This window comes from Gymnogyps californianus, chromosome 1, assembly GCF_018139145.2.
Source record: "Gymnogyps californianus isolate 813 chromosome 1, ASM1813914v2, whole genome shotgun sequence".
Taxonomy (NCBI): Eukaryota; Metazoa; Chordata; class Aves; order Accipitriformes; family Cathartidae; genus Gymnogyps; species Gymnogyps californianus.
The window spans coordinates 214,302,995-214,326,888 of NC_059471.1; the positions used below are offsets into that span (position 1 = coordinate 214,302,995).

General features: G+C 46.5%; 2 protein-coding genes across 3 annotated transcripts in view; one reads left to right on the top strand and one right to left on the bottom strand.

The window, feature by feature from the left end:
- The window catches only part of ITIH5 (inter-alpha-trypsin inhibitor heavy chain 5), a 50,802-nt gene extending 42,276 nt beyond the window's left edge, over positions 1-8,526 (top strand). Inside the window, exons 12-15 of the mRNA XM_050915032.1 lie at positions 359-409; positions 1,499-1,615; positions 4,142-4,519; positions 5,847-8,526. Coding sequence (XP_050770989.1) covers positions 359-409; positions 1,499-1,615; positions 4,142-4,519; positions 5,847-6,145 — 845 coding nt within the window. The 3' untranslated portion in view covers positions 6,146-8,526. The remainder of the gene's footprint in view (positions 1-358; positions 410-1,498; positions 1,616-4,141; positions 4,520-5,846) is intronic.
- Positions 8,527-10,872: 2,346 nt separating this feature from the next.
- The window catches only part of LOC127023554 (store-operated calcium entry regulator STIMATE-like), a 40,866-nt gene continuing 27,844 nt past the window's right edge, over positions 10,873-23,894 (bottom strand). The window contains exons 5-9 of one of the 2 annotated variants that reach the window (XR_007767459.1): positions 21,746-21,858; positions 20,546-20,629; positions 19,319-19,435; positions 12,161-12,288; positions 11,456-11,513 (exon numbers count right to left, since the gene is read on the bottom strand). Coding sequence is in view for 1 of the 2 variants with exons in the window: in XM_050907701.1 (XP_050763658.1) it covers positions 11,400-11,513; positions 19,319-19,435; positions 20,546-20,629; positions 21,746-21,858 (428 nt within the window). In the remaining variant the exon portion in view is untranslated. Of the gene's footprint in view, positions 11,514-12,160; positions 12,289-19,318; positions 19,436-20,545; positions 20,630-21,745; positions 21,859-23,894 lie in introns of both variants that reach the window. The other variant, XM_050907701.1, reaches the window with a different exon arrangement.

Sequence of the window (23,894 nt, forward strand, 5' to 3'; positions counted from 1 at the left end):
GTGCTGGTAAGAAATCTTTTTGCATAGGTAATATCTCATGGCTGACTCTGGCAACAGGGATGATCTACCCAATGAACCGAGGGGTGGTAAACAGAAAGCTGAGATTTTCATATTGATTTTGCTAATTGTGGGCTGGGTGACCTTGAGCAAACCTTTTAGGCACCTGATTCACCTCCTGGAAGCACTTAGTGCTCTGTAGAAACTATTGAAGAAAAATTGGTATGCTAAACGAAGCTTAAAGTAGCTGCAGGAATATGTCCCATAATCTCGCTGAATAATATTTTGGGAACGTTATTATACTATGGCTTTTTCTGCTGCTCAATGAGTAATTGTAACAGCCTTCCTTCCCCACTTCTAGGTATACACAGACAGCAAGATAAACAAAGAATTAAAATCTCCAAAACTTCAGGTCAGTGCCTATTTTCATGCCTTTAATAATCCAAAATAATAGTGGCTGATTTATGGAAACCTCAGTTGCATGCCACTGTGGTACAGCCATCCCGATGGATCAGCCAAAATCCTATTTACTAGATCTGCAGAGTAGGGAGGAAAATGAAAACAAAAACAAAATATAGAGAGGATCAGTAATGAGAAGAAGTGTGAGGAAATATAGCAAGGCAGATGATCTACAACACTCGATCCTCATGTTTGAGACTTCTGTAGATTAGGGGAGAATAGGAAGCACATTCTCTCTGTACTAGAACTAGTCACAAAACATTTTATAAAGTAATGTTGCTGAAACATAAAAAGTGTTGTTAAAGGCAAAAAAAAGAAGAAAATTCTACAGTGTTTTGCTATTTCCCTGTTGGTTCTGCACCCCTACTTAACATCCTTTTTCATACATTAAACACTGAAGAATAAGCACAGATCAAGAATTTAGACCTGAATTTCACTGGATAAGGTCAAATTTACCTTAAAAACTAGGGGTTTGGTTTGTCTTATTATTAATAACAACCATCTGGTAGTTGATGATAGGTCAAGGATTGTTGAAAAATTAAGGTCGTGGGATTGTTTAAAATCTGCTGTTGACTGCTCCAATCTGATATTGAGGACCAGGAAGGTTCAGTGTGAGGTGTGCCCCTGCAGCAGTCCTTGGTTAGAGGATACATTTTTGTGTGCTGTGGGGGATGTAGCCTCCCAACAGAGTATGGAGAAAAGTATAAAATACCTGCATGACAATTCCCATAAATTACTGAAATGATATTCCAGGAAGAAAATATCGTGGTTTTCACCTGGACTGCTTTGGGTTTTGAGTTTTCATTGAAAACCCAACGTCTTCTGTGAGAAAAACAAAACAAAATAAAATAGTCTTTGTGAAAAACAAAGCAAAACTTGGCATTTCCTGGCAAACTCCATCCAACCCTCTAAAAACAACAAACCGGGAGGTCTTAGAAAAAACAGGGACAAACACAATTTGAAAAGCAGTTTTGTTACATTCCTGGACACTGCGGTTTTATGTAAGTCTCTCACATTTGTCTCTTTTTCCATGTCTTCTCAGCGGATGGAGACCCTCACTTTGTCATAGATTTTCCCTCCAGCAAGTTCTCTGTCTGCTTCAATATTGACGGAGAACCAGGGGACATTCTCCGACTGGTCTCTGATCATAAGGAATCTGGTAAGCAGCCAAGCAAAGCAGTTGCTTGTGGAGGAAAGCTGAAGTGCAAGGCCAGCTCTCTGGCAATGAGACTAAGCACCAAGGTGCTTCATAGGCAAGAAAGTGGCAGGAAATTAGAAAAAGTTGCTTTTCTGGCCAGGCAATGGAAAATTGGTGCACACGAGTTTTCTGGCTCTAATCACCTGGATTAGAAGGGGAGGTAAACTGTTCACTTGCGCTTATTGACCTCTGACTTTATCATAGCTTATGGGTAAATTCACAGCAAGCCTAAGCAAGGAGGAGGCCTGGCCACTGTGACATAAACAGTTCATCTACAGAAGAGTTTGTCAACAGAGTAGACCTAACCATAGAGAGAACTGGCCTTTATGTGTATCCAAACTTTTCCTAGTTCAGGTCTTCATTGACTGGAATCAAGGGAACAGCAATTACACGTAAACAGCCAAGAGACCCACTTGAGTGCAGGAGGACCACATTGCACCCCTTCAGTCCAGCTAGGTTGGAGAGCTCAGTTCCTGATCATTAAACCCAGTATGGTCTGGGGGTTGCACTTAACCAGTGCTACAACAGCCACAGGTGAATGAGCAGCCACAGGCATTTTGCACACTGCATGTAGTGTTTGCATAAGCCACGCAGCCACCGCCGTGCCGAGAGATTACACAGGGGATTCAGCTTTCTGGTGCAGAGACAGTGCATTTCTTTCATGCTGCAACTTCATCAGCCCTCTAGTTACAAAGTAAGTCACAACATACAAATAAAAGATTTGGACTCACCAAAATTGGTCTGTTATTGGAACTTCACTCTTTACTTACAGTATGGTTCATTTCAGGACAGAGTGAAGTATCCAAATAGGCTAACCAAGCACTGAGGCTGTTTCAGTGAAGAGACTACCAGACTGGTTACCGAGTCATGACAGCCTTGAGAAAACCCATACGATTCAGGATCTGCTTTGCCCAAGCCAGTCTGATCCTCAGGGGCCCAAACTGTGGTCTGATCTGATCTGGAATTCTAAGCAGGGCAGCTAATAAGCAGATTATGTCCTGAGCAGGAAAATGGTGGGAGAAACGGGTGTCAAAACCAGAGACAATGCACAGACTTGTCTTACAAAGAAGATAAACAACCCCACAATGAAAGTCATAAGAATTCTGTTCTGTGTGGCAGTGGTCTAGCCTCCATATTTCTGTGTTCGTGCCTGCCTTAGTGAATAAGATCCAGCTCCTGGCAATGTTTCCCTTAAACTTCTTTCACAGACTGTGTTTGTGCTACCACTTGAATGATTCTGTGGCTCAAATGCAGAATGAGCTTGAGGAAAACAGACTCTGTAGCACTAGCAAGTTGAGTCTATGAAGACAGAAATGAGAGATCCCCTGGGAATGATGGGATATGGAGATATTTCATCCCAGTGTTGATGGCTTGAGTCTAGCCTGGGTTAGCAACAAGCCTCCTCCCTTACTGTTACTGTCTAGTAGCTGTTCAGAGGCCTGTGGGAAGTGAGACACTGTCTTATGGACAGCAAGTGACAAAAATCATTAAAATGATTAGGCATCTTACTGCGGACATCTAGGCTTTCATTTGACTCAGTGGGATCTGCACCTTAGACTACTCAAAAGTGTTTTTTTAGGGGCAAAACTGAGGGAAGTGGGAAAGGCAGCACTAGTGAAGCTGGAAATAACCCAATGAGAGTGCAAGGTTCAGGGTCCTCTTCTGCAGCGACACAACGAAAACCTGAATTTCTTATGTTGCCACCTGAGGAGGTTCAGAACTTCACCTCAGACTGTTGCAGGTCAGGCTATTCCCTCTACAGGTCCTGCTCAGTCTTTAGTGTTTTGGCCACGGTAGTAACCCTTACTCTGTGGCTTCCCAGGCTAATTCTCTTCTTAGGAGTCAGATGGAGAGGGACATCAAATCACAACTGTCTACTACCCTGAGATTCTCTGAGACAGCAGCGTTCAGATACACCCAGGTCATCTTCCTAGAAGTTCAGTCCCTATGCCAGTTGGTGATACGAGGAAAAGCAGGCCTGCCAGCAGCTTTTCTTAGTCCTCCAAGATCTGGTACGTTTGCCCAGGTTTGAGGTACGCAACAACAAATAGGTGGTCTAGGTAAATCATACCACAGTTGGTCAGGCTATAGCAGTCAGGAAGATAAATATTTGTCTTACGTGGCTCAAAATCCCCGCACATCATTGTCTCTATCATAGGTAGGTCTAAGGCTGGATGGAGCTTCGGAAGTGGCTGTGCTGAGGAGCAGCTGATCCTATCCTGTAGCACTGTGTACACAATGTTAGGACTAATGGGGCTGGGGGCACCTGTCTCCAGGGAAGGCCAGTATTTCTGAGCTTGGGTAAATTTAGGTGCTCTGTATAAGGTAATCATTTTATAACAGATTGGTTATACTGTTTTGAATACTGGTAGGTGAAATAATCAAGCATGAGGTGGTGAATCTGCATGTCCTCAGTTGCAAGGCTTGTATCTTTGAGACAATAGACCTATTCCTGGTTCCAGCTTTCATTTATTATTTTCCTGCAAGGTGTAACTGTGAATGGGCAATTAATTGGAGCTCCTGCACCACCCAACGGCCACAAGAAGCATCGGACTTACTTCAGCACCATCACTATCCTCAGCAATAAGCCAGAGAGATCTTACCTAGAGATCACACCCAAAAGAATCATCCTGGATGATGGGGAAAGACTTCTTCTGTCCTGTGATCGGAGTGCTGTTGTACGAAGCAGCAGCCTCGAGGTGTCCATCTCTGCCAATTCCAACATCACTGTGACAATACGAGACACAATCAGCTTTGTCATCCTCATCCACCGTTACAAGAAGCCGGCCCCATATCAAAGGAATCACCTGGGGTTCTACATCTCCAACAGTAAAGGCCTCTCTTCTGACTCCCATGGGCTACTGGGTAGGTAACAGGTTCTCAGGTTCAGACCTGTAACCAGATAAAAATGATCCTTCCAAACAGTTTTAAAGGACAGAGACAGGAGGTAACGAACAAGAGAGGTGGGGATTAAGTTCCCAGGTGAGACTTTTACATCCACTCTCAAACAACTTCCGTATTGCTAGTATCCCCAACTCCTCTTCCATCTTTTTCTGTATGAGCTACCTCCCACTATCCTAGCTATGTGGCTGTGCCTGTTTTTCACATTTCCACTCATTTTATGATTGTTTATGTAGCTGACATTAGAATACACATGCTTGATGCTTCCAATACAGAGACAGAAACCCAATATTGCACAAGAACCCTGAATAAGACACCAGTAAGAGATTCTCTAACAGTAGTCCTAATTCAGAATAGCCCAGCTGCTGATGTGCTCTCAAGGACATAGCAAAGTAGGGTCTGAATCTCTCTAGGCAGAGAGGACAGTCAACTGAGGTCTTGCAGATTCTGAAAGAGAGCTCTAGTCACAGAGCTAGCACATTGCCAGAGATCATTGGCTTACCCTTCAAGTACTGCACTTGCACGTGTCCAGAGGGTCTGTTTTTGCAGGACTGAGCTGTTTACACCTGAGCCTGATTGAGATCAAGAAACATTGGTACTTTTTGTGGCCCCTTTCTTTCAAACGTGAAGTGAAAGAAGAGCCATCCCCACATTTTGAGAGCAACTAGGCTTTAGGTAGGCTCAGAGAATGTCTAGATGGTTGGGTTCTTTCAGCCAATGAGAAGTAGTGATGTTTATGGCCATGTACAAGTGCAGAACTCTAAAACTGAAGCCATAGTGTTTGTGACATTCAGGCATCCCCAGGTTAAGCAGGAGATGATCCCTCAGGAGTGGGGTTTTGGATTCAGGCCACTCACATGCACAAGCCTCTAAATCCACACGTGGGTTTGGCCTAAAAGAGCTTGCCCCCAAGAAGGCAAGGGAAGACAACTTGGAGCTTCAGGCCTAGATCTTCTTTCTGCTTGCTGATGGGCATTGTATGGATTATTATCCCCTAGTAATCGTGGCCCGTAGAAGGGAACTTAGTACTAGCAGCTCAAAAAGCCCTTTAGCTTGGCCAATACATCTTGATGAGTGAAAAAAAGAAATAGGGTTTTATTCTAATCTCTATGTTTATGAGATTTAGAAAAGAATCTCAGGACCTAGATTCATCCTGCTATTGCAGAGAAGCCCTTTACAACCCCATACACTAAGAATCCTCAAAACGCAGCCTATTAAAAAAAAAAAACCACCAACTTATAAACAGGCACAAAACAGCCAGTCATGGACTCTCTTTTATCTTGCCTTGCAGGTCAGTTCTTGAACCATGAAGTTAAACTTCTTCAGGAATCTCTAAACACAAGTCGTCAGCAGGTCGGTCAGAACCAAACTGAAGCATTAAAGCCAAACCCTACAAATACCCTGAAAGTGAAGGGACGGCTCGTTCCTGTTGTGTGGAAGCAGAGGAGGATCTACAACGGCCAGCAGGAAGTTGACTGCTGGTTTGCCAAGAACAATGCGGACAAACTGATCGATGGGAGCTACAAAGACTATTTGGCCTCTCATCCTTTCGACACAGGGACCAGCTCTGGGACGATTAACAGCCTTTAAGGCCGATCATAGCAATGCATTACAGCAGCATGTGTGACAGCGGTTCTCTCCTGAAGCCTCTAGAGCTAGGCAACTTATGAATATTTCCTTACTTTTTGGTGCCAAAGAAACCAAGGCTTTTTGCCCTTGGAAATCAGCTGTCTCTCCTTCATGCTAGATGAACATTGCTCATCAAATTCCTGAAGACAAGGAGGTTGGGGGGAAGGGCTGAGGACATGGTTAAAGGTGTGATTGGTGCTCTCCCAGTGGGAAGGGAGGGAGAAACGGGCCAGCACTCATATCGAACAGTGCAGAGAGCTGCTGGCCTTAAAATAAACCCATGCAGGGATCTGTGCAATACCCCCAGGGGCTGATGAGTCACCCAGTGAGAGGCACAGATTATACAGCACAGTGCCTATCTAGAGAGACAACCTTGGGTGATACGCCTTACAAAGTGACTTGGAGCACCTACTCCAACCATGGTCCCTGGGGAAAGGAGAGAGAGGAGAGGTGGGTGGATATTCATCTGCAGTGACCCATTAACATCAAAGAGGTAACAAATCAAAACCTTAAATCAACAGGCCACAAGAGGGTATTGCTTTCTTGGTTATTGCGTTTTGGTCTGGATTTGCCACTAAGCATGATGTTCCCTGAACCACTACAGACCCTTAGAACAGTGGTGAAAACATTCATGTGGTATATTGCTGTCTCAGTGCACAGGCTGCATGCTTAAAAAGCACCTCCGGTCTTCAGCAGCAACAGGAGTGGTGCAGGCTCCCATTCCATGAAGCATCTCATTTAAACAACATTGCAGGTTTAGTGATTTCTTGAGTCTTGACTGCCTCAGAGAGAAACAAAGTTCCACTGTGAGCTTCCAACAGACCTGCCACCTCCTTGAGCAGGGCATCACTTCTGCTTGGCAGAGATTTACATTCTCTAAAGGATGATGAACCAGCACCCGCAACAGCTTATGACCCTACAAAGCAGCCTCTTGAATTTAGACTAGACATTTCTAGCTGCTTTTCTAATCAGGGAGGAAGTCTTTATTTACTCCAAATTGTCAAAAATGTTTCATCCCAATTTCCCCTGGCTCCTTCTCCTTCCTTACACTGCAGGAATTTGTATGCAGCAGGAATTTGGCAGCAGGAGGTTACAGAAGGGTCCGCCAGCCACCCCCACTGCAGGTGGTGCTGCTCTGCAAAGAAACCTCCAAACCCAAACTGCAAGGCTGTGGTCTATTTTAAAGTGAGGCATCACTGAATAATGCTATAGATCAGCCACAGGGGAGTTTGCTTAGCAGAGAACTTGGCCAAAGAGGACTTCGACAACCACAAAGACATTTACGTGGCAAGGCCAAATTGAGCTCATGTATACTCTGCCTTTCCAGAACTGAAAGGAAGCAGGGTGGGTGTGGAAGCATTTCCAGGAGCTAAATGATATCCATGTGTTGGGAGAAAACAGAGTTGCCAGAGACCTACAGAAATAGGTTCAATGTTGACTGATTTTTTTTCATATTTAAAAATTAAATCATATTGTTGCTGTAGGAACTCCAGCTGCTGGGGGTGCGGTGGTGGTTTTCCAGTTGCTTGATCATCTAGTCAGTACTGCTAGCACTGTGGCAGCAGAGCAGGTAGCAAGCCTGGTGGCTTATTCACACCATGGGCTGTGGGGAAGAGTGAAACAGCCAAAAGCAACCAGCTAGATTTAATTGCATTCTGGAAGATCCTTACAGAGAGCTCAGTTAGTGCAAAACTCAGGCCAAGGCTCATGCTTTGGAACAAAACAAAGAAAAAACTACTGCTTTGGGCCCAGCTACCTTGAGAAACAGCTCCCCTGCAAGCGAGAACTGAAGGCAAGACCTTCAGCACAGTCCTGAGGTTAATGCTCTGCAGCATGCTCGTGGGCCAGAAATGAGATGAGGAAGAGCATCTGTGAAGTTGACTTCTCCACCCAAGAAGACAGTGGGAAGATCATCCAGCCTATTTCCAAATAACCTCCCATTTCGCTAGCACAGGGTGAACAGGATAGTGGCAGTGAACTTCTAGACAGTCCAGGGTTCAGCAGGTGTCTTCTTCATACTGTCCTTACTGAAAAGAGATTTTTTTGAAATCTTCACTCTCCTCCCACATTTTGCTGTTCAAGTGTATTGCTAAGGGGAGCAATTGGCTTTGGCTCTCCTCCTCTCATCTCTCCTGTACATAGATATGTATATATATACACACACACATATTGCTAATGCTTCAGGTGCATCATTACTCCTCTTCCTCCTCCAGCCAAGGAAACATATTTCTTTCAGGGCCTGAAAAGAACAATGATCAAGTCCAACTTCCCAGCCATATGAAGCACCTGGAGCAATATACTCAAGTTCTCGTTAAGGCTCCAGTTATCTATTTCACAATAAATATTTTACAGTGAACACTGCAGTGAAGCTTTCATTTGGCAAAGATAAAACGAGCTTTGAAACTAAGGTTATGTATGTTTTATGCTGCTGAACAAGCTCATGTTACCAGATGGCTGAAAGAACCACTCACAAATTAACAATAGGTTGGGAACCAAAGTAATTTCAGCAGAAAATTAAAGGTCAATGATGTTCTTCAGCCTCTATACACTTGGTAGGAAGCAAGAAGCATGTTAGCTGAACAGACCCTAAGGTTCTACTCCCACATTAAACTGAGAATTTAACCACATAGAGAAGACTGATCCAGCCTTTAAATACAGTAGCATAGGACACAGGAAACCGGAGTTCGTGCTCCTGCTGCCCCAAGAGCAGTAAGAGCAAAGGCAGGTAGGTCATGGACTGTAAACTTCAGCTTTCCCCATCTATAAAGGGGGCATCACAACACTTCCCTCTCTCAGAAGGAGAATGTGTCCAGGCTTGGTCCTCATAGCCCTTTGTCGTAGCACAGAGAGCTCCCAGGAAGCGCGCTGTAACAACTGCACATACAGGCACACATGTTCTCATCTCCAAGAGCGGCACAGAGCACTTTGTTCTGCAGTGATACCGTTAAAGATTGCGAGCTGCTCAGATAGCTCAGGAATGAGGGCTGAGCAATCACTTTGGAGTGCAATGGAAACAACTGCACACCACCATTTCAGAGAAGGGAACAGGACTCCTGAATTTAGGGTTGCTGAAACAGCACTGGCTACGCAATGCTCGAGAGGGACAACCTTCCCCCACATCATACTTGCCCTGCTATTGCCTGTTGTGAGCCTTCTCAGCCAGCCTCAACTAAGGGCTAAGACAAAGATCACATCACTCGCCTTCCATTTTAGGACAAGGACTTTGCTGTGGCTGAATTTGCACTCTTCACATGCTGCAGCATCGCACTGTGCAGCCCTATAGCAAGAACAAAACCCAAAATACCAGTACACCTCAAAATAGGGAGCAAGTTTCTAACAGTGAAGCTGTTTTCATTTCTTTTCAGTCAAGACCTTAAACAGCACAGGAGTTACTCCAGCCCTTACCAGCACAGAACTCCACCAGACAAGCAAAAGTTGCATTGTGAAACTGATTTGACTAAGCAATATAAATGATCTATTCAGAGAGCTGTGTGCCATGTGTTCCAAAAGCCATTTGGTGTGCCAGCACAAGTAGGATTTTGACCCTTCATTAAGTAAGGAAGTAACAAAAAAAGACTTAATTTCCAGAAATACAGTGTAAGGCTGCACAGCTGCAAGTGTAGCCAAGCATGTCTAGTTCACTAAGGGGCATGCAAGACTTTGATTTGCATCTAATGCTTCTAAACTACTTTGAAGTTAGGAAAAATGAACCCCCCAAAAACCACAAAACCAAAAACTTGACCCACTCTTGGCTCAGCTTTTAAAAGTCTAAATCCGTCTAAGTTAGAAAATCCAAATCCTTTATTTTCTACTCCTTAATAAGGAGTATTTTCTTGGGAAAATACAAGGGGGGGGGGGGGGAGATAATTCCCACCCAACACTTGTAGGGACTGTCTTGCAATAAGCCAAGCCCGTCTATGGCTCAACCGGGTCTATCAGTTCAGTGGATCCTGGAACAGGCCCTGCTCTGAAGACTATCTACCCTTTGGACTCTGTATGGGTCTCATCACAGCTGCGTATCTGCACCCAGCCTGGGAGTTTATTACGCAGCTGCTCTGTGCTCTCTCTCTCCCCAGGAGATCTGTGAAGTGTTTTGCATTTTTGTGTGTTTAGAGATGAATACAGTATGTTAACAAGAGAGCAAAGGCAAAGCCCTGCACCTCACACTTGGAGCAAAAGGTGCCAGATCTGGGATGACCCAGGAGTCTTCTCCTGCAGCAGTCCTACCTGAGACCATTCTCTTACCCCTAGAAGATCAGGGCTGGTTAATGGGGCTTCATTTGACTCTTGAGATCTAGTTTTTGAATCGGGTCCTGCAGAGATTTTATATGTTTATTTTAAACTAGGTAAGAGGAAAAGTAGTCAACTTCTAGTTCCCCGGTAAACACTCACTTGTAAGGTGGCAACTAGGATCGATCTCCAAGTCTGTTCTGGTCTGGAGTCCAACACAGGCTGATGCTGCAGCATCAGGTCTTTGCACTGAAGTGGCTCCTACAACCCACCTACAGAAACCGAGCACTGTGGCTCAGCTCTTCTTCTGTGGGTTTACTAGGATAGCCCTGCTACAGAAAGACAACCTGCCCTGTGAGGAACTGATCAGGAAAGATTTCAACAGATCCCCTTCCTCCCCCTTACAGCGTTAGGGTTTTGCAAAACATTAAGCACATGAAGGCATTTCATTTATCAAGCAGTTTTAGGTCAAATATTTATTGCATTCCTTATAAAACAGTAAAAAGCATCAGATCCACTGAGACAATCTTCCCAATTCAAGACATTTAAATACATATTGCAAATCAATTCTTTTGAGTATTGTGCATATAAAAGTGTCACAGTTCAGGTAGCATAGGATAGATTCTTTTTTTCTTTTCTATTTAAAAAAAAAAAAAGCAGACAATCTTTTGATTTCAGTCTAGCCCTGACAAGTTACACCCAACTGGCCAGCCAGGGGAAGTACATATCCATACCCCTAACCTCAACGTGCCTGCATGTGTACAGGTTAGGGTCAGACAGGTAAAGCAGATACTGCTCAAACCTGTACAGGATGCACAGATACCACCCCAAAGAGACAACTGCAGAAGGACAGGTCTAGCTGAGGCAGGCAAAAGCATCTCTGCAGATCCACAGGGATCAACTAACATTCCCTACCCTGCCCTTCCTCAGCCAGCTCAAGGATCACAGTGCTAATTCTTCCTCCACCTCCCTTGTCTCGGTGTTATCAGATGACCACTTGATAGCTGGTCTGCTTCATCTTCTGGTTCGTTCCCTGGAGTCCTGAAATATCCTGGTCGCTTTCAGACTGATCAAAATCCATGTCTGGAGAGAGTAACGCCTAGAAAGGAGAACAGACAGATGCTGATGGAGTGAAAGTCCTCGGCTCTTCCTGATACTGCTTGCTGAAGGGGTCAAGCACCCCTAGAGGGGTCTGCTGCAAGATCTAATCCTCTCTGGCAGATAGGAAAGGTCTCGAGGTCACCTTGACCATCCCTCCAACAACAGCCAGACAGATTTGGGCACAGACACCATGATGATCCAGTGTCCCAACCTGCCCTGCCCTCGAGAGCGGAACAGGCAGCTAAAAGCTCTGTTCACTATGGGACAGGACTCACATAGACATGCATGTTCAGGCCAGGCTGCAGCCTCAGTAGAGATATACAAAAGCTAGGCCACATATTTTGCAAGCAGCTGTACCAAATGTAGACCTTTTCCCAGGCCCCCAGCTACTTGCTAACTCCAGAGCTCAGCCAGGAGAGCAAGCAGAGCTACAGAGTTAGCTTCAGCCATGGTCAGCAAGCTCAGGAGTGGTGTCCTAGCCGGGTAGCATCTTATTTCTACCTGGCACAGCAGCTCCTGACTCAGTCTGAATTGTGGGAGCCAAAATAGAGCACAGACACCTCTCACCAGTATCTCTCCGGGTAAGAAAGCCCACAGCTTTGCTGCATGATCAAAAGGCTGCCCATTGCCTCCAGGAACACCTACACTCTCAGTAGCTAACTTCAGACTTGAAGCTACCAACAGGCTCTTTTGAGCTAACTGGCTGCCACCGGCCTGGAGCGTTTGAACGATGCAGACAGAGCCACGCATGGGGTATCCTCCAGCCACATCATCTGGAAGAGGAAAAAGGGGGGGATTTTACTCGGGCTATGGCTGCGCTGACTGCAGAAAAGCTGAAACCCAATGCCAGCCAGCAGGCTGGATGGATGAGCAGTTTGCATGGGTAATATTCACAGCCTGACAGATTGTTTCCTCAACCCCATCCTACCCCTTCTTCTTACCTCAAAAACCCAGCTTTGGGCAAGAGAAGCCCTACCCTCATTAGCCCTGACAGTAGCTAGCTCTAAGCACAGCTGAAGTGCAGTCAACCCTTGTGCTACAGCTTGTGTCATGCCCAGCAGTACTTGGGAGCTCAGTCAAGTCATGGGATTTCTGGTCAACGCTGGTTACGACATCAGAAGCCTGGCCGGGTCCTTGGCACCTCAGCACCCAACTCTAGAGGGGCACAAGCCTAACAGCACAATCAAGGGCCTCCAGTGATATCTCTCTAGATGAGCAATGCCAGCAGCCCTTTTCCCGTCCTCCACTTGCCTGTCGCAGAACCCAAACAGCTTCATTAGTTCATGGCTGATGCAGGGACGAGGGGCAGGTACCACAACCACAAGCATGCTTCCTCCAGCAAGGCAGCGTAGACCTCCCACCCAAGCCTCAGCCCCATCTGACCCCACTTTCCTCCTAAGACTGAACACTATGAAGCCCTCCCTGTGCCAGACCCACGGCAGCCCTCCAGCTCGAAGGCACAAGTCAAGGGATGGTGCACGGGCTTTCAGCCCAGCATGTTCACATGCAGTGTCCCCAACACAGCTCAGCCAGTCCCAGAGCCCAGTATTCCCTAGGGCAAAGCCAAGGGCATGGGGGAATTAGTCTCATCCGTGGCTACCTCTGGGCACAGTTGGGAATTAACATGCCCTCCACTTGTTAGCTCTTAGGCAGCACCACAGGGCCAGTCACCACAGCAACACAACGACTAAACAGGAAAAACAAACTGCAATGAGTCAACGACTTCAAAGGAGCAGAAGAGCCGCAGGGGAAGATTTCCTCCCCACCCTCACGCACACTCCAGCCCCTCCATCTGATGTTGTTATCTTCACAGCAGCATGTCAGACACTCAAAGGATAGCGGTAGATCAGATTAAGCTCTCTTGTTGTCCCCCCCCATTGGTCTCAAGGAATTTTGTTTGGTTCAAGACACGCACTGGAAAGTTACCATCTCTTCCAAGTGGAGATTTCCTCTCTTTATCATATTAATATTGTGATGCTGTTGAACCTGAAAAAACGGGCAGGTAATTAGTCGCACACAGCATTATAAACTCACTGAACTCTGACAGGCTGCAACAGGCTAGTTTTGGGGCCTAGTGAACTGGTAATTTCGGTGGGTTTCAGCTGCAAACTCAAATCCCCTTGCAGCCAAGCGTGGATGACGGAGCAGGCACTAAGCGTTGCGCATCCAGACCCATTCAGGCTGCTACCTGCCCACCGTACAGCTCATACAAAGCTGCTCGAGCCAACAGACCCCCAGTAACCTTTCCACAATTCCTCAGGGAGTTTCATCACAAGACAGCACCTCATCGCTATGACAGTCACGGGACATACCCTCAGATATGGTTTTCAAGCCAAACATCAGTTTGGGAGTTTTCAGCACAACTTGGACAAGGCACTTCCCCTGCAGATGCATCCAGGTCAGGATCACAGCGGGTTGGTGGCACAGCTGGGAATGGACCACGGTGTCCCAGGACAATGTGCTACTGTCTCACTCAGCAGTCCTCAAATACTTCATGCATTCCTCCCCGCACCAGGAGGCCAGCAGCTTGCAAAACGTGGGTCACACTACCGAAACAGGGCTGCCCATGCACTCTGCCAACCCCTCCTGTCTGGCAGAAGAGGCTGCCTACTGGTTTGGTACTCCATCCAAGCAGACCCTTCAGATAACCAAGCCATCTCAGTAGCAGAGAAAGAGATTGCACAGACAGATGAGAACTATGACACAGGTTGTAAAACAAAAGCTCTGGGGATACTTCCCTGCCAGCCATGGAAACTTGTTTGCCTAAAGCTCTACCAGCCTGGTGTAGATGTAGGAACCATCCTATTGTCCTCCTGCATCTGAGCTTAGATGAGTTCCCATGAGTCAGTAGGACTGTGGTGGGTTGACCCTGGCTGGACACCACGTGCCCACCAAAGCCGCTCTGTCACTCCCCTCCTCAGCTGGACAGGAGAGAGAAAAATATAACAAAAGACTCATGGCTCAAGATAAGGACAGGGAGATCACTCAGCAATTAGCGTCATGGGCAAAACAGACTCGACTTGGGGAAAAAAATTAATTTAATTTATTACCAGTCAAATCAGAGAAGGGCAATGAGAAAATAAAACCAAATCTTAAGAACACCTTCCCCCCACCCCTCCCTTCTTCCCAGACTTAACTTCACTCCCGATTTCTCTACCTCCTCTCCCTGAGTGGCACAGGGGGACGGGGAATGGGGGTTGTGGTCAGTTCATCACACGTTGTTTCTACCACTCCTTCCTCCTCAGAGGGAGGGCTCCTCACACTCTGCCCCTGCTCCAGCGTGGGGTCCCTCCCACGGGAGACAGTCCTCCATGAACTTCTCCAACATGAGTCCTTCCCACGGGCTGCAGTTCTTCACGAACTGCTCCAGCGTGGGTCCCTTCCACGGGGTGCAGTCCTTCAGGAACAGACTGCTCCAGCGTGGGTCCCTTCCATGGGGTCACAAGCCCTGCCAGCAAACCTGCTCCAGCCTGGGCTCCTCTCTCCACAGGGCCACAGGTCCTGCCAGGAGCCTGCTCCAGCACGGGCTTCTCATGGGGTCACAGCCTCCTTCGGGCATCCCCCTGCTCCGGCGTGGGGTCCTCCACGGGCTGCAGGTGGAGATCTGCTCCACCGTGGACCTCCATGGGCTGCAGGGGGACAGCCTGCCTCACCAGGGTCTTCCCCACGGGCTGCAGGGGAATCTCTGCTCCGGCGCCTGGAGCCCCTCCTTCTTCACTGACCTTGGTGTCTGCAGAGTTGTTCCTCTCACATCATCTCACTCCTCTCTCCGGCTGCAATTGCTGCTGTGCAGTAACCTTTCCCCCTTCTTAAATCTGTTATCCCAGAGGTGCTACCACCGTCACTGATGGGCTTGGCCTTGGCCAGTGGCAGGTCCATCTTGGAGCCAGCTGGCATTGGCTCTATCAGACATAGGGGAGGCTTCTGGCAGCTTCTCACAGAAGCCCCCCCTGTAGCCCCCCTGCTACCAAAACCTTGCCACACAAACCCAATACAAGGGCTAACAGGTGGGAGACTCTCCTTCCAGAGGCACCTCTATGCCCACCTTCATTTAGCATTGCCATAAGGACCAGGCACCTTAGTTGCTCTTGAGCTATTTAAAAATCAGCTCAGTTAAGCAACCAGCAAATCAAACTCGCTCTTGGAGTATTCTTCAATACTTAAAAGCCAGCAGCATAGGTATTGGCATTCATCAGCATCTTCAGTCTAGGGATTTGCCAAAAAAGTCACAGCTCCTATGAAGGGAATTGGGATAGGGGCTGAACTCCATGCTGACCAAAGGCAGGTCCCCATATAGTCTATTAGCCTTCCTCCCAACCTTAAACTAGCCTCTAGTTTCACCCTAATGGTTCTCACAAGCACCACTGTTATGAGACCGAATTCTGCTTTAAGGCTCATCTCTGAAAATGTAAGCTTTCAGAAAAGGAGCACAAACTCACTCACCTCCCTTGGGAAAAAAAAACAAAAACAAGTTCAAAAAAGATCAAATAAAACATTATTAAAACTGACTTGTTTTCCTGAGTGGAGGAAACAAATCACTGATAAGATCTAAAGTTTATTGGCACTTGCAAGGGCAAGGGAAGAGAGACTTAGGTCAAGGGCAGGACACATGCAAAGCAGAAATAAGGGCCATGCAGATGAATGCATTTCCCCAGCCTGAACAGCACTGGATTCAGACTGGCACTCGAGAGATCTCTTTCCATCCCATGAGAGAGAGGGCAAAAAAAAGACTGTGTGAAGATTTACCAAGGCAAGGCAAGGCACAAGTCTGAAACAACAGAAAGCTTTAAGACTGACTTGGAAGGAATGGTGAAATTCTTCCAGCCATAAGAGTGAGTTTGTCCGTTTCAGGGTTTCAGTGTAAAAAAGTTCAGCATTTGCTCCATTATAAGCAAGAGCCCATCGTCACATCTGTGGCTCACCCGAAGAGCCTTAAAAGAGGCTTAAAAGAGCCTCAAAACCCACAAGAAGCTGCCAGTTCTTTGGTCCACACTGCAGCCATGGAGTCACTAAGTTACATCAGCGGCAGGATTGCTGATTGCTGGATTTCTTCTTGCTACCCAACTGGTCTACCAAGCCACAGACAAAGCTGAGTTTTCCTGCTATCCCTATAGAAAATACTGAGTGTGGGTTTTTAACAGGTTAACTCCAGTCCGCCCTTTCCATTCTCCTTCCTCTCTCCTCTTCCTTTTCTAAACACAAACTGCTAGTTCGAGTGAAAATAATGACACTCTCTATTGGCAAGATAGGCAGAGGGTTGAAATTCAAGAAGGCAGCATGATGGGGAGCTGTTGGCGCCTGCTGCTAGACAGCCCTGATGAACCCTGATAAACTGTGGGACACATTAGCCTCAGCCAGCTCTGCCCTGTACAGAGATGCTTCTCAGCCTCCCACCCTCCCTCTCCGTGAGGCAGCGGGGGGGGAAGAAATTCCCCCACTTGAACAGGTAATTAGCAGCAACAAGCCCAGCAAACCCTCATTTTCTGTTTTTGAGCCTAAATTCCAACCAATCCAGCTGTAAGACCCAGCCAGCCAACATGATCTTTAATTCATCGCCTAAAAAGTTGACACATGAAGCAGGAGCCTATAGCTATACCTCAAGGCCCAGTGCCAAGAAACAGAGTTGGAAAAGCAGGTCACCCACTTCTGTATTTCTTCATTACCTGCCTTCTCTGCCCAAACTATTTGACGGGCCAGAGGCACAGGAACGTGTCTGAGCAGAAAGGAGGCAGTCCCTGTAGACCACTCCAGGTACAAACTAGTCCCCTTGGTAGCTCCACTGCAGTGATGGATCAGAGGGTTTCAAGATGGACAGATGACCTGCACATTGAAGGTCTCAGCAAAAATTTGCCTGAGAAAAAAAACGAGTCAAGTACTTGGAAGATGGAAGAAGCCTTTGACAACAAGAGTCAGACCGCAGGAGTTCAGTTTCCACTGCTTGAAACAACCCATCTAGTTGAGCTACCAGAAGAGCCTTTCCTAGCTTCTGGAGATTAAGAGATATCTTCCCTTCAGATTACCCAAAACTGAGCTAGACGCCACAAAACACTTGCCCCACCTTCAGTGGAGCAAGGCAGAGGATCAGCTCCATTTCCATGGAAAACCATTAACTGCGATACCATCTGTGTATCCGCAGCAGCAAGCCATTTATAAGACTAGATGCTCCAAATTTAGGTTTGAAAGGCTGGAAAGGAGATTGGCATCTCAACTAGAGATGCCACCTCCTTACCCTTGTTTCTGAGCTGGTGTAATTTTTAACCGGTCTTAAACCTTTGGGAACACACCAGCATATCCAGTCAGTAAGGCAGATCTTCACCACCACTTTTACATTTGGAGCAGACCTCCAACCTAGCTCTTTCAAGGAAGTACCACTTTTGAACATCAGTCACCACTAAGAAACCGGGACTGTGCCATAACCAGTGAGACGTTCATGCTCAGAGTTAATCCACCTTCACATCCTAGGTATGAGTTCTTAGCTTCAATGCATAAAACTATCAAGACACACTAGTACTGCCCAGCTCAGGCCTCTCTTCCCTCCTCTCTTCAAAACAAGAAAAGATTTCTCGAGGATGCCCTCACCACACACACCCCTGGGGCATGCTGTTTGCATGTTTCTAGTGACCTCGCCAAGCTACAACTGTTTATCTGGAGGCCAGGATGAGTGACTCACTTGTCTCAACAGCTGCCCATATCCGCCTGCCCATTCTGCCAGAGGGAAGACTCCTCCAACACTGCATCCCCATGACCAGTGGCTGCTTCCCCACTGCACCCTTGAGCTGTGGAAGCCATCGCTGCTGTGCAGACTGCCAAGCATGCCGTTAAACACTATTACATCTGTGCGTGTTGCAATGTCACCAGCAGTTGACCATCCCACCCATCAGCAAAAGAGCAGAGTTACTTTTTATAAAAGAGCTCTCTGAAAGTAAGAGCTATTTCTGTTCATCCTAAATTCCTCAGCAGAAGCTACTCCAGGAGCCAGCCTGCGACTGCCAGAAGCTATCTTATCGCAGCGACTCTCACCAGTGAACCGCAGGATATCAGCAGTCATACACAGAGCACTTTGAAACAGCGTCTGGGTGCCAGGGGAGGGAAGGGAATTCAACCCAGCGACTCAGGTTGTGGTCTCTGCCCAAAAGCAGATAAGAAGCACAGACACCACCTGCCCAGCAAACCACACATCATTAACAAGAACAAAGTCTGCTGGGACTGGAGCACTTCCTCCCCGCCATAACTTTTAAGTGTCAAGCTCAGACTACACAAAATACAGCTTCCTACAGCTAAGGGACCATCATCTGGCTGAAAAAATAGCAAACACTGACAAATACAGGATTCCCAGCTAGGCCCTGTCCTCTAAAAAGGATGCTACTAATTACAGTAAGGAAAGCAAGCACTTCTAAGCCAAGATTAATTACAATTAAAAATGGGAAAGTTGAAAGCGATTGTGCAGAAGTACCCACCAGCTTCAGCCTGCCACTCCAACAAGCCCACACAGCTTAGTGCAAAAGCTAGTTCATCCCTCACAAGATACTGTCGTCATTTAGGGCAATATTTCAGCAACACTTTGTAGGCTGTAATACTGCTCTTTGTTAGACAGGGCCAGATCATCCCAGAAAACATCCCTCTGTTGACCTCAGCTACAAGCACGGGAAGTCAGTTTGACTTAGCAGGGTCATCGATCACACGCAAGAAGCATCACCCTAGGTCTAGGCAATGTGATGGTATGTTGCATGATTGTGGTGAAGCACACAGACAATGCCACAAGCTTGCAGTTTGGTCTCAAACACAGGACATCCTTGGTCTTACCTGAGATTCCTCAGTCCTTCCAGCCTGAGGAGTTTCTATGGATCCATTGATGTCCAGGGTGTCCTTCTGCTTGTATTTCCTCATGATCAAGCTGTCCACAACCCAGAACATAATGGCCTTGGGGAGAAAGTTGCATGAATAGATTGCAGAGGTCAAAATACAAAGTCATTCAATCACAGCTATTTCTTCTCCTTTTGGTTTCTCCAGATGTCCAGCCTTGATCAACCTAATTTAATATCTAAATTAACCCTGCATCGAGTGTATCCATGGGGGTTGGATGAGTCAATTTCCTGAGATCTCTTTTCTCATAAATCCTATTGATCCCATAGTTGTTGAAGACCCAGTGAAGAGGGGGAAAAAAACCAAAACAACAAACAAACAAAAAAAACCCCAACCCATGACAGGCCAAGTTTCCACCAGGAAATAACCATTGAGCAAAGCTCCAACCCAGGGTCACCTGCTCTGTCTGCATCAGTCACTGGTCAGTTCTTTGAGAACCAGAGTTTGCTTTCAAATCAGGAAATGCAGCCTGGGCTGGGGAGAGAGGCTGTAGCACGGGCAGGTAAACCCAACTTCGCTAATGCTACATCCATTGCAATGCTCGTGGTACAAACTGAAGAGAGTTCGACTCACTCCTTGTCCAGGGCGGATGTGAATATTAACACCTCGTTCCCACTTCCCATCTTAGCAGGAACTAAGCAGCAGGTCAAGGATTACCCAGAATCAGGGGAACCGGGAAAAAGCTGAGCTTTCAAGAGGTTTTACCAAACTAGTTTTGCGAAGATCAGTAGTTCTGGGTAACCTGAACACCTTGCCTTGCTGTAACGCAATCTGAAGTCTAGCCAAATGGCTAGATTGGCAGGTTGCCCCAAGTCACCACTGACAAGCCATCCTATAGGAACTTAAAGGGCTTCGGGGCATTCCCACGCCTGTAGCTTGCTGCCGAGATGCAGCCCTCAGCTAATGAGCCCCAGCTTTCTTCAAAGACTGAGCCACCCAGCAGCTTGGACAAGGGAGCGGGAATTAGGAACAGAGACCATGGCAAGGCAGTAGTGACATATTTGTGTATTCATGACAACAAATATATTTGTTTCCACTCCCCTCCACCCTCCCAGCCACTTCAATTACTCAAGGCTGCCTCAAGCCAGTTCCTGTACACGCTCCCCACTGGGGGGGGATCATAATTTCCAAACCACCCCACCCAGCGCTTACAGAGGCATCACTTACATTGACTATGAAAGGCACAACAAACATGACCAGGACAAGCTCCAGCTGGGGGTTTGGGATGTAACCCAGGAGGATCTGCTGAAGCTGCAGAGGAGAAAACATTTAGAAGCATTATTTGAACAGCTCTGTTGTGAGATCTTTGCTGCTAACTGGTTGCCTTCTTACACCAGCAGTCTCCTAGCTAGGGCTCTGCAGCCTTTGCTTTAGCTCAGCTCTTAGAAAGATTACATGGGCTATTCCTTTAGCCCAGCTGCCAAACACAGGATTTGGTACAGATCAAGAAATAAGTACTGCTAGCCTTTCAGTTTAACTACCTGTGACAACTGGTGGGACCTTCCTTGGCTCCTTGGAGCTTAGCTGCAAAATAAGGACACCAGCCGTGCGTGATAAGCGTGGAGAGGAATCCAGCAGCATCTCTGGATCTAGCAGTGCACGCTGAACAACATGCTCATGTCCAAGTCAGCACTGTAGGTTATGGGTTAGAAGGACAAGCCCTTAACAGGAACAGGTAAGTGCTCCCAGATTGCTGTAAGTAACTCCTCAGTCAAGTCACATCAGCCTGTGAAGTACTAGGCACTACGTGTAAATGCACTCAATACTAGTCACCCATTGACATCCAGAATTGGTTTTTATACCCATCACACCTGCCTGCCACCAGGTATGTGGCTACAACTGCCACAGGATTTTTATTTTTATTTTTTAAAAGAGAAACTCATGATCAGCACAATTACCATTGCATGAACTACCATACAGAAGCAGTTGTGGGGAGGGGGTGGGGGGGGAAGGACAGCATACTACTGGGATAGTTCTTTCCAAATTAACCTCTAAAAGTCCCCCTAGTTTAGGCATGGGATCCCGAAACACCAACATGGATTGACTTGACGAAATAATGTAGAAATCCTCTGGCAGAAGTGAAGTAGCTCAGCTGCCAGCCCAGCCCATTTTATCCTTCCAAGGATGAAAAAGAAAATTAAAGCAGCATCTTATTCCACTAGCTTTTCACTAACAAGAGAATGTACCAAAAGCCAAACTGTTATGAAAGTCACGTTTCCCTGAACTTAAGTAACAGCTAATGATTACAGAGAGATGTCAACAAGTCGTAAGGATTAAAAGCCTATGATGATGGGGACCACTAATAAGGCAAAGCTGACAAGAAACAATCCACAACTGTGGCTAGAAAAATACAGCTCAGGAGCTTACCTTTGTCCAACCAGGGATAAGAAGGACAAGGCTAATCACAGTCTTCTCAAAAACCATTATCAGCAAGTAGAGGATACACTGGCCAAGCCAGGCAGCAGCTTGCGGAGGGTCACCTGGGAAAACAGCATATTAAATCTGAGACAGAAGACAGGAGGAGACAGCCCTGCAGAAAAGCTGCCTCGTGCTTGATACCTGAGCCGATTAGAGGGACAGGGAAGTGTTTCCATATTGCAAGTTCTGCAGTGAGACAAATACTCAATACCAAACTTAAAATTAGCGGAGAGATTTTCTATCTATAGTTGTAGGAGCACATGCCTAGGGTAGAAAAGTTTGGGGTCCCTGCTGGGTCTACAGGTCATTACTCCATCAAAGGTCAAAACATACCAAGATCTGAGCTCAAATCTTTCTAGCTTAAAAAAGTAAACCTGACTTGTATTAAAGAAAATTTAGCAGACTTGCATCCCTTACTAGTTGCAGCTCATTTTGCATCTTTGCAAACCAATGTGGAAAAAATAAGCTCAGAAAGGCAAAAATGCACCCCACTTCCATTTGTGCAGACTCCCTGTATCAGGGCCGCTATTTGTCTTTCATACTGCAGTTGTGCCTTTGAATTAAAGTTTACTATAAGCAAGAGAGCTCTCCCTCATGAGACACCACATACACCACTACCACCACCAGCCTTTTGTTCTAGAAGCAGGTTCTCTTTTTCTACTCCTTTTAGGGCCGATTCTGAAATGGAGATGGCAATTAACCAGACTTCTGGTTAATTTGAAGGGCAAGCAAGTAACAAAGGAATTTCAGACATGACTCAAAGAGCCATACCTACGTCCCCAATGCCAATGCTATCTGTATTCATCTTCCTCCTGCCAGGCTCTCCATTCCACCAACCTGCCTCTGAAATCCACCAAGAGGAGAAAGCCACCACCAAAAATCTTCTCGCCTTGCATCTCCTCCCCCATTGCCTGTCCTTTCTAGATCAACTGCTTTGCTGGAGCAAGTCCTACAAGTGTCCTATGAGGCAGGCAGGCAGCTTCTGTAAAAGGGGAAGAGACACAGCTCTGGCTCAGCCTGAAGACCTGAAATTCCCCGTGTTTATCCAGCAACCCCAGCATTCATAGACACTCCTGGGCTCTGAAGGGCCACAGCTCAGCAGTATCATGAGCGCCTAATGGAAAAGCCCTTCCTGGTAACTCTTAGGAGACCGGATCAACTTTTATGAATCTTAGTTTGGATAACAAATATGTTCTCCTCCACTTGGGGGAAAGGATGCACAGAGTCTTGGAGATGCATTTTCCCCCTCTCCTTCAGCCACTGATGGGCTTTGGCAGTATCCACCCCATGGTACTGAGCTACTTTGAGCTGGATAGATACAGGGGTTTGAGGGGAGGAATGCCTGCTTGTAAAAGGGTGCAAGTATCCCCTCTCCTCAGAGTACAGACCACTAAAATCCTCCTTAGAGAAAGCTTCAAAGCTCAGACACCTCAGCATCCTACTCAAACGGTTCCTTACAAGCATGCGTTGCTTTGGGGCATCAGTTGTTTTGTTTGCCCCTTGTCTGGTACCCTTTTGTCAAGGTACCAGAGATTTAATTTCTCTTCACCTTGGCAAACCCAGAAAAGTCTGCAGAGATGGGTCCCCTCCACTTTCCCCCCACCCTTCCAGCAGATAGGAGCCTCTTAGGAGTAGCTCACAAAATCCTGGCCATTTTGACCAGAATAGACTGATAATCCTTTCCGAATTAAAGCTAATCCCAATAGCAATCCCCAAAAAAGACACTGCTGGACTGACCCTCCTCTATACAAGGACCAGTAAGTATCCTGCACACTCCTCTACAAAAAAATAAATACATCAGTCAAAGACATCACCTGCAATTTGCTTCCTGCCAAGCCTTACCCACCCAGTGGCCAGCAACAGTCTGAAAATTTCTGGTCACCAGTTTCAATACAAGAAGCATAAGCTTTCAGTCCTAAACAGAATTAATTTTTTTTGCTGATGAAGTGAACGGCTGGTTATGTGATACTTGCTGTCTGAGCAAGAGACAGGGGCTCCATTGCTCCAGGTTTTTGAGCAATTCACTCAAAAAGAATCAATGCTAATTAAATATGAATGTTTCCAATGGGGTACTTACCAAGTAATAAGTAAAAGCATA